Genomic DNA, 11,426 nt, shown 5'->3' with positions numbered 1-11,426 from the left:
GGAGGGGGAGGGAAAAGGGAGACGAGGAGGGAAATGGGAGGCGGGAGGAGGCAGAAATTTTTTTTCAATAAAAAATCATATTACAAACAAAGAAAAATATTAGATCAGACTTCATAGTTTAATGGTTCTGACTTTATACTCGGTCACTGGGAGTGTTATATTTCTATGTTTTATAATTAAATAATTATGTCATTTCATCTTTCCTTTCCTCACATCAACACCTCCCATGTATATCACTATGACAATAAACTAAATTAAAAATAAAAAAAAGTGGTACATAGGAATAGGCCAAGTAACATATAAAGGCAGACCTATTAGAATTACATCCAACTTTTCATCGGAGACAATGAAAGGCAAAAGGTCGTGGTCAAAGCGTTATGCATACATTAAGAGACCATGGATGTCAGCCCAGACTACTATACCCAGCAAAACTTCAATCATCATCAAAGGACAAAACAAAATATTCCATGACAAAACCAGGTTTAAACAATACCTAGTCACAAACCCAGCCCTACTCAAAAAACTAGAAGGAAAACTCTAACCAAAGGAAGTTGGCTACGAACACAGGCAATTGATGGTCTCATAGTAGCAAATCCCAAAGAAGGAAAAATACACACAAATTAATATCACCACCAATGAAAACTAAATTAACAGGAGATAGCAATCACTGGTCATTAATATTCCTTAATATAAATGGACTCAACTCACCTATATAAAAAGGCACAGGCTAACAGAATGGATACAAAAGCAGAATCCATCCTTCTTCTGCATACCAAAAACAACACCTCAACCTCAAAGACAGACATCACCTCATAGTAAAGGTTTGGGAAAAAATATTCCAATCAAATGGACCTAAGAAACAAACAGGTGTAGTTATCCTAATATCTAACAAAATAGACTTCAAGCTAAAATCAGTCAAAAAAGGTCATTTATTATTAGTCACAGGAAAAATCCATCAAGAGGAAATCTCAATACTGAACATCTATGCCCCAAATACAAGGGTACCCTCATATGTAAAAGAAACACTTCTAAAGCTTAAATCATACATTAAACACCACAAACTAATAGTGGGAGACTTCAACACTCCCTTTTCACCACTGGACAGGTAAGTCAGAGACAAAATGAACAGAGAAATAAGAAAACTAACAGATGTTATGACTCAAATGGACTTAACAGACGTCTATAGAATAGTCCATCCAAACAGAAAAGAATATACCTTCTTCTCACCACCTCATGGAACCTTCTCAAAAATTGACCACATACTTGGTAACAAAACAAACCTCAACAAATACAAAAAAAAATGGAATAACCCCACATATATTATCAAATCACCATGGTTTAAAACTAGAAGTCAACAGCAATACTAATTCCAGAAAGCCCATAAAAGCATGGAAATTAAACAATGCTCACCAAAATAATCAATGGGTCAAGGAAGAAATAAAGGGAGAAATTAAAGACTTCCTAAAATTCAATGAAAATGACAACACAATATACCCAAATTTATAGGACACAATAAAAGCAGTGGTAAGAAGAAAGTTCATAGCACTAAATGCCTACATAAAGAAGCTGGAAAAATCCCACACTAGTGAATTAACAGAACATTTGAAAACTTTAGAAAAAAAAGAAGCAAAATATATGGCAGGAAGTAATTAAATTGAGAGCTGAAATAAATAAAATAGAAACAAAATAAACAATAAAAAGAATCAATGAGACAAAGAGTTGGTTCTTCAAGAAAATCGAGAAAATAGACAAATCTTTATCCAAACTAACCAAAAGGCAAGGAGAGAATATCCAAATTTACAAAATCAGAAAGGAAAAGAGGGACATAACAACAGACATGGAGGAAATACAGAGAATCATCAGGTCATATTTCAAAAACCTGTACTCCCCAAAATTGGAAAACTTAAAGGAAATGGACAACTTTCTGGATAAATATCACTTACCAAAATTAAATCAAGACCAGATAATCAAATTAAACAGACCTATAACTGCTGAAAAAATAGAAACAGTCATCAAAAGGTTCCCGACCAAAGAAAGCCCAGGACCAGGTGGTTTCAGCTCAGAATTTTACAGACTTTCAAGAAGAACTAATACCAATACTCCTCAAATTATTCCACACAATAGAAACAAAAGGAACACTGCCAAACTTTTTATTAGGCTACAATTACCCTGATACCAAAACCACAGAAAGACATTACTAAGAAAGAAAATTACAGACCAATCTCACTCATGAACATTGATGCAAAAATACTAAATAAAATACTGGCAAATCAAATCCAAGAACACATAAGAACCATCATCTACCATGATAAAATGGGTTTCATCCCAGAGATGCAGGAATCATTCAACATACAAAAAACCGGACTCGCTGAACATAGCAGACAATGAGGACTACTGAGAACTCAAGAACAATGGCAATGGGTTTTTGATCCTACTGCACATACTGGCTTTGTGGGAGCCTAGGCAGTTTGGATGCTCACCTTACTAGACCTGGATGGAGGTGGGTGGTCCTTGGACTTCCCACAGGGCAGGGAACCCTGATTGCTCTTTGGGCTGACGAGGGAGGGGGACTTGATTGGGGGAGGGGGGAGGGAAATGGGAGGCGGCGGGGAAGAGACAGAAATCTTTAATAAATAAATAAATTTAAAAAAAATCTTTCAACGTAATCCACCATATAAACAAACTGGAAAATAAAACCTCATGATCATCTCATTAGATGCTGAAAAAGCTTTTGACAAAATACAACATCCCTTTTTGGAGAGAGCAGGGATACAAGGAACATACTTAAACATAATAAAGTCAACATACAGCAAGCCAATAGCCAACATCAAACTAAATGGAGAAAACTCCCAGTGATTCCAGTGAAATCAGGAACAAGACAAGGTTGTCCACTCTCTCCATATCTATTCAATATTATTCTTGAGGTCCTAGCTAGAGCAATAAACATCAAAAGGAGATCAAGGGAATACAAATGGGAAAAGAAGAGTTCAAACTCTCACTGCTGATAATATGATAGTTTACATAAGGAACACCAAAAATTCTACCAAGGAAGTTCTAAAACTCATAAACATTTTCAGTAATGTAGCAAGGATACAAGATTAACTAAAAAAAAATCAGTAGCCCTCCTGTACACAGATGATAAAAGGGCTTGGGAAGAAATCAGAGAATCGACACTCTTCACAATAGCCACAAATACCATAAGTAACTCTATTCAAACAAGCAGAAGACTTGTATGACAAGAACTTTAAATCTTTGAAGAAAGAGATTGAAGAAGACACCAGAAAGTGGAAAAGATCTTCCATCCTCTTGGGTAGGCAGAATTAACATAGTAAAAATGGCAATCTTACCAGAAGCAATCTACAGATTCAACACAATGCCCATCAAAATCCCAGCAAAATTTTTCACAGACCTCGAAAGAACAGTACTCAACTTCATATGGAAAAGCAAAAAATCCAGGATAGCCTAAACAAACCTGTACAATAAAAGAACTTCTGAAGGCATCAAAGTCCCTGACTTCAAACTCTACTACAGAGCTACAGTGCTGAAAACAGCCTGGTATTGTTAGAAGAACAGACAGGAGGACCAATGGAACTGAATAGAAGACTCGGATATCAATCCACATATCTATGAACACCTGATTTTTGACAAAGAAGCAAAAAATATCAAATTGAAACAAAGCATATTTAACAAGTGGTGCTGATGGTTCTTCTACATGTTGATATCCAATGATAACTGTATATCAACATGTAGAAGAATTAAAATAGACCCATATCTATCACCATGCACAAAACATAAGTCCAAATGGATCTTAAAGTCCAAATGGATCTCAACTTAAAGCCAGCCACGCTGAATCTTATAGAAGAGAAAGTGGGAAATACACTCTTTTGGAGACCTTGGGTCACTGCTAGGATCTGGGAGTCTCTGATATAAACTTTTAATTGACATAAATGCCATATTCTGCAGATCAGTACTTAGGGCTGCCTAGGTATTAGACAAACTTTGTTACTAATTAATTGTTTTAAGCTTGACTTGAAATACATATACAAAGAACTAAGGCTTATCCCTCTAATTAATTATATCAGTACCTTGAGGATATCTGACTATTAACTTGTATTTTTTAATTGTCTACAGTAAGTTAACAGCTTTTATGATGGAGGAAGGCCGGGGTGTTGGGGACGCAGCCCTGCCGCTCCTTATTTCAACACTTTTAAAGACTAGAACTTTATGTTTCATGTTCGTCAGGTTTTACCCTTAAAAATCCTTTAAGTATTAATATGCTTGTGGGACTGCTAACAGTGGGAACAGGGGCTGACTCTAACTCTTTTGTTGTTGGTTGGGCATCTATTCTTCATTCTGGGTTGCCTTGTCAGCCTTAATTACAATGGGAGGAACTTAGTCTTACTGCAACTTGATATGCCACATTTTGTTGATATCCATGGGGGGGCATGACTTTTTCTGAATAGAAATGGAGGAGGAGTATACTGGCATGGGATAGAAGGGAGGTGGGGGGGAGTAACTGGGAGGAGAGGAGGGAGGGAAAACTGTAGTAGGGATGCAAAATAAATTTAAAATAAAAAATTAGGAAGATGTGATTATAAAGGTACAAGAAGCATACAAAACACCAAATAGACTGAAGCAGAAAAGAAACTTTCCACAACACACAATAATTAAAACACTGAAAGTACAGAACAAAGAAAGAATATGAAAAGCTGCAAGGGAAAATGAGCAAGTCAATAATAAAGGCAGACCCATTAGAATAACAACTGACTTATCAAAGGAGACTCTAAAAGCCAGAAAGGGCCCGGACAGATGTTCAAAAAGCTCTAAGTGATCACAGAAGCCAGCCCAGACTACTATACCCAGGAAAATATCAATAAAAATCAACTATAGCTAAATCTAGATCATACAATCAACCTAAACAGACCCATGAACCCCAGAGTCATAGAAGTAGCAATTAAAATCTTTCAACCAAAAAAAAGCTCAGGGCCAGATGGCTTCAGAGCACATTCTACCAAACTGAAATTCAAAGAATTAACACCAATAATTCTCAAATTATAATGAAAGAACACTGCCTAATTCTGTTTATGAGGACACAATTATCCTGATACTTAAACCACACAAAAATCCAACAATGAAAGAAAACTGTAGAACAATTCCCCGTATGAATATAAATGCAAAATTTCTCAATCAAATGCTTTCACTGAATATAAAAACACATCAAAAAGATTATTCGCCATGATCAAGTAGGCTTCATTCCAGAAATGAGAGATGGCTCAACATACATAAATCGATAAATGTAATCCACCACATAAATAGACTAAAAGACAAAAACCACATGATCATCTCATTGGATGAAGAAAAGGCTTTTGACAGAATTCAACACCTCTTCATGATAAAAGTCCTGGGAGGTAGGTGGTCCTTGGACTTCCCACAGGGCAGGGAACCCTGATTGCTCTTTGGGCTGACGAGGGAGGGGGACTTGACCGGGGGAAAGGGAGGGAAATGGGAGGCGGTGGCGGGGAAGAGAAAGAAATCTTAAATAAATAAATAAATAAATAAATAAATAAATAAAAAAGTCCTGAAGATACTGGGGATACAAGGTACAAACTAAAACATGATAATGATCATATACAGTAAGCCCACAGCCAATATCAACCTAAGTGGAGAGAAACTGATATCTAATCTCTCCATATCTATTTAATATAGTACCTGACATCTTAGCTAGGGCAATAGGACAACTGAAGATCATTTGGCTATACATAAGGTGTGATTATATACATAAGTGACACTAGAAACTTCATCAGGAAACTTCTACAGTTGAGAGACACTTTGAGCAAAGTAGAAAGATGCAAAATTAAACACACAAAGAATGATACACAAAATTCAGTAGCTCTCCTATATAAAAATGACAAATGGACTGAAAAAGCAATCAGGGAAATAACTATCACAATAGCCTATTTATATATTTCATAGGGCAACCCTAACTAAGCAAGTGAAAGACTTAAATGATGAAAACTTTTTAAAACACTAAAGAAAAGAAACCAGAAAACATAACAGAAGATGGAAAGATCTCCTATGCTCATGGATTGGCAGGATTAAACAGAAAAATGGCCATCCCATTAAAAACAATTTACAGATTCAATGAAATCTCAATCAAAATTCCAACACAATTCTTCAAGAAACCTGAAAGGACAATTTTCAGTTAATGTGAAAACAAAGAAAACCCAGGATAGCTAAAATAATTCTAAATAATAAAAATACTGGAAGTATCACTGAACTCAAATTGTCCTACAAAACTATAATAATAATAATAATAATAATAATACACACAGTATTAGCAAAAAACAGGCATGTTGATGAATGAAATTGCAGACCCAGACTTAAGTCCACACAGCTATGGACCTCTGATCTTTGATAAAGAAGCCAGATATATGCACTGGAAAAAAGACATCATCTTCAAAAAATGGTGCTGGTCAAACTGGATAGCTACATGTAGAAGAAGATGAATGGAGTCATAACCCTGCACAAAATTCAAATCCAAAATCATCTTCACAAAAGGCCTAATGACCCAAATCTGGTAATATAGAATGTGTACTCATGTTGAATTCATTGGCCCATGAAAAGTCTTTCTGAATAGGATCCATTAGCACAGGCATTAAGACCAACAATAAATGGGACTTCTTGAAACTGAGAAATGGCAATGTACACTAAATGTACACTAAATGGCAATGTACACTGTCATAAAATTATCAGCAAACAGGAAAGGAAAAGATCACTGTCAATCACATCTGATAGGGGACTAATAACTAAAACATAGAAAACTGTACATTAAAAAATAATCCAATTTTAAAAAGAGCTATATATCTAAACAGAGAGTTCTCAAAAGATAAAACACAAACGGCTGAAAGAAATGTTCAACATCCTTAGTCATCAGGGACATGCAAACCAAAGCTACCTTGAGATTTCATCTTACACCTGCTAGGATGGTCAAAATCAGTAAAACAATTGACAGCTTATATTAGCAAGCATTGGAGTAAGTGGAGCACAATTCTATTGCTGTGGAAATGCAAACTGGTATAGCAATTATGGAAAGCAGCATTACAGTTCATCAGGAATTTGGGAATAGAGCTACCATAAGATTGAGGTATAACACCCTTGGCATATACCTACAAGATGCTTCAACCTACAATGGACACACTTGTTCATCCTTGTTTACTGTTGCTTAATTCATGATAGCCAGAACTTGGAAAATATCTGGAAGCCCATTAACAGATGACTGGAAAATGAAAATGTGGTTTATTTATACAATCAGATGTTACTCAGCTGTTAAAAATCTGTAGCAAATAAGTGGGGTGGTGGTGATGCACAACTTTAATTCCAGCACTTGGGAGGCAGAGACAGGCAGATCACTGTGAGTTCGAGGCCAGCCTGATCTACAAGAGCTACAGGTTCCAAAGCTACAGAGAAACCCTGTCTTGAAAACAAACAAACAAAAAAAATGTAGCAAATGATTAAAGCCAGAGAAAGTCCTTCTGAGTGAGTCTATTCAGACACAAAAAGGCAAATATAGTACATATTCATTTATATGTGGACATTGACTGTTAAGTCTTTGATAAGCAGACTAACAATCCATATAAGCACAGAAGTTAGGTTTAGAGTAAGGAACTAGGTGGGATGGAAGGATATCATTTAGCAAGGGGGAAATAGAATAGTTACAAATGGAATGGGTAAGAAGGACTGGGTTGGGAAGATCAAATGGGCCAGGGCAGAGAAGAGGGGGTTAAGGGAAGGAATATGGTAAGTTTCAAATGACAATAAGGGTCAATTGAGGGGTCATACATAAATCTACTACAGTAAAAATTTCTTACATATAAATATATGGAAGAAATCTAAATGGGATCACCAAAAAGGGGGGGGGAGAAAGAACCAACAAGACATCTATCACCACCAAATAAAAGTTCTAATGACAGGAATGGGTCACATATAATTGAGTGATTGGCCCAAAGGCCCACATAGAAACCCCCAACATCCCAGGCTATTGCCACGGCTATGAATTGCCATCTACGAACTTATGGTAAGGCATTATTGCTGAAGACAATGCCTATATAACTCATGGAACATGTTGAGCTGTTGCCTACCTAGTACATTCATCCTTACTGACTAGTGTTCATGATACTTTACTGACAGGTACTCTGCATGCTACCAGAGGAAAAAGGTAAACACCAACCCAGCTATAAACTTTTTGACCTACAATGACATTCTACCTACATGAAATACTGGTACAATAGTGTCACAAAAGTTGTGTTAGCAACCAATCATTATCTTATTGGATTTAAGGCCCACTCTTGCTGGAACCTATGTCTGACACTACTCAGGTGGCCAAGAACTTGGGACTAGATAGGCCGTGGATATAGGGGAAAATGAAATACTATTATTCTCCTAAAGGAACATAGCAATATGCTGCATGGTTTTAAAAAGAGGTTTCCTGGGCTGTGCCGCCACCTATGAAGTATTTCAATGGCATTTGTGGGCCTGGGTATTTGTGTTGGGGTCAGGAGGAAAGTAGCTGAGACCATACCCTGCCTGGGCAGGTGGTGGGACCAGGTCTACTAGGCTTGCACAGGCAGGAGGGCATGGTGGCTTCCTGTCACCATACAGAGATGTTTCCAGTCCGCGCACTGCACTGCAGGACATATTTAGCTATTACTCAGATAAAAAAGTGTTTATGTGTTGCACGCTCATTCTCAGAGTTAAAGTGCTGAGTGTTGGCTCCTACAAGACCTGGCAGTAAGGGTACCTCTACCATGTTGAAAGTGGAGAGAGGCAGAGCCAGCATCCAGAGCAGCCGAAACCAAGCTGCTTACCATTTTAAAAGCTCTTAAAAGCTCTTAAAACCCCCCAAAAGGTTGCCATGAACACTCTCAAAAAATTCATGAAAGTCTGCCATTCTGCAGGATACAGAAAAAAGTGACTGAACTGTCTTTGAAATTTCCTGCTTCATGGAAAAGTCTTCTGGATACTATGGACCTGTAGGCTGAAGATGGATGTCCCAACAGTACAAAACAAATTTGTATGACTGTCCAGGCAGCGAGATGTCTCTGTCATTTCTAGAGTTTTAGAAGTTGCTTACAATGCACTTCCTGTTTACTTAGGTAATATTATATCCCTCTGGAGTCTTTGATGGTGTTGAAGAATAGATATAGTTTTCCTTAGTTAGGATAAAAGATAACGTAGATATAAATATTGTAAATAACTGTAATTCTTCCTTGATACCTGTTTTGTTATATGTAATTTTACTATGTTAATGTTAAAGCCTTCCTTTTTATTCAAACAGAAAGGGGGAGGTGAACTGGGAGTCTCCTCTGTGTGCTGAGATTACCATTAATGAATAAAGAAACTGCCTTGGCCTGTTGATAGGGAAGAACTTAGGTAGGCAGGAAAGACAGAACTGAGTGCTGGGAGGAAGAAGGGTAGAGTTGAGAGACACCACGGACCTTCTGCCACCAGAGATAGATGTGCTGAAACTTTGCTGGTAGGCTACTACCTTGTGGTGATGCACAGATTGAGATGGGTTAAGATGTAGAAGTTAGCCAATAAGAAGTTAGGGTTAATGGGTCAAGCAGTGATTTAATTAATACAGGTTCTGTGTGGTCATTTTGGCTCTGGGCAGCTGGGACAAACAAGTGGCCCCTTGCAATAGCTAATGACATTCTGCTATACATATATATCTGTCTTACTCAGTCATCATCACAGAAACTTCTATCTGCAGTAGATGGGAACAAATAAAGAACTCACAACTGGACAATGTGCACAGAGTAAGAAGCCTTGGAATACACAGTCCTAAAAGGGATGTCTTTATCAAACCTCTCCACTCAGGGCTCAAGGAATATGTTGAAGAGGAGGCAGAGAGGCTGTGAGAGCCACAGGGGAGGGAGGACACCAAGGAAACAGTGACTTCAAGATACACCAACTGACAAACACATATGATCTCACAGAGGTTGTGGCAGCATGGACAGGATCTATACAAAGTCCCAGTCAGATATGAATCCATCACTGAGAGGACAAAGTGGACATGATCACCCACCCCTAACGAAGCCTGGGTTACAGAAAAGGTTGATAAATTAGTATTAAATAACAGTAAGGCTGGAGCAAGAATTTCTGGTGTGCTATAGCACAAAGGAATAACTATAGCAACAGTAATGTATTGTTTACTTCTAAACACTAAAAGGGTTTTCCAATTTTTAGATCATTAATATATCAATGTTTGTATCTATCTATCATCTATCTATCTATCATCTATCTATCATCTATCTATCTATCTATCTATCTATCTATCTATCTATCTATCTATCTATCATCTATCTATCTATATATCTATATATATGTGTGTGTGTGGACATTGATTTAAACATTAAACAATTCATGTAGCAATATCATACTATCCAAATACTATGTACTTTTAAAGTTTAATGTTATTAATAAGAGCATTAGGAAACATGTAGTAACAGGCTCTAGATTCTACATGTGTGACCCAATAAAATAATTAGAATTCCAAAGTCCACTAGGTGCTAGGTAACATTATCCTCTCAAACATTCCCCCAGAATCTTTGGGCAGAGCAGTAGCAAGCTGCCTGCCTGCTTCCTTCCCTCTCTACTCACACAAGGTAAGAGATTTATATTCATAAAGCCATTACATTTTGAAAGCAAGTCATTTGTTGCTTTGAGACAGGTTCCCACTATGTAACTCAGGCTGACCTGGAATTTACTCCATAGACAGGTTAGTCTTGACTTCATAGAAATCTTCCTTCAGCTCCCAAGCACTAGGAAGCTGAGTGCTTGGATTAAAAGCATGTGTGTGTCACTATGGCCAGATCAAGTCATTTTAAGAAACCATTTTAAGTAAAGAAATGATTCTTACCTGTGGTGTTGTTAGGGTTGTAGTGCTACTCATTGTATCTTCCATTTGTTGTGTTTGAACATCCAATGTTTCAAATTGATGTTCAAATTTGTCCATTAAAGCAGAAATCTATAAAGATATGATCATAAGAAAAATGTACCCTGAAAAGATGCTATCTGAACATCAAGTAATAATGATAATTGTTTGTTTTTACCTTTTCAAGGTTCATACTCCTCAATGTAGCATCCATAGACTTAACTACACCTGCCATGGATTTTGTCACCTATTTAGAAAATAAAACTGATTTAGTAACATGAAAATTTTATAAACTTTTAAATATATTATCTATATGTTAACTTATGAAACTTGTTTATTACTGTCTTTAACAGTAAAATCACGTTCTGTGTCAAGGTCTAGGTACTGTCTATTTTAGATTATTGATATTTCTTAGTAGACAGCAAATAAAACAGTTGGAGTCCACTGCCAAAATCTTTCTCCTTACTAAGTCTAATTTTCCATGAAGTCCTTT

General features: G+C 36.9%; 1 protein-coding gene across 4 annotated transcripts in view; it reads right to left on the bottom strand.

Annotated features, from left to right (window-relative positions):
• Positions 1-11,426, bottom strand: part of LOC126492514 (charged multivesicular body protein 1b-2) — a 65,599-nt gene that overhangs the window by 25,661 nt on the left and 28,512 nt on the right. For all 4 annotated transcript variants that reach the window (XM_050128968.1, XM_050128971.1, XM_050128970.1 and 1 more), the window contains 2 exons: positions 11,112-11,180; positions 10,919-11,026 (listed from right to left, as the gene is read on the bottom strand). In XM_050128968.1, coding sequence (XP_049984925.1) covers positions 10,919-11,026; positions 11,112-11,180 — 177 coding nt within the window. The remainder of the gene's footprint in view (positions 1-10,918; positions 11,027-11,111; positions 11,181-11,426) is intronic.

The sequence above is a fragment of the Alexandromys fortis genome, unplaced genomic scaffold (genome assembly GCF_014885135.2).
Source record: "Alexandromys fortis isolate MF-2015 unplaced genomic scaffold, M_Fortis_MF-2015_v1.1 scaffold_251, whole genome shotgun sequence".
In the NCBI taxonomy this organism is placed as follows: Eukaryota; Metazoa; Chordata; class Mammalia; order Rodentia; family Cricetidae; genus Alexandromys; species Alexandromys fortis.
This window is presented reverse-complemented; position numbering and strand designations above follow the sequence as displayed.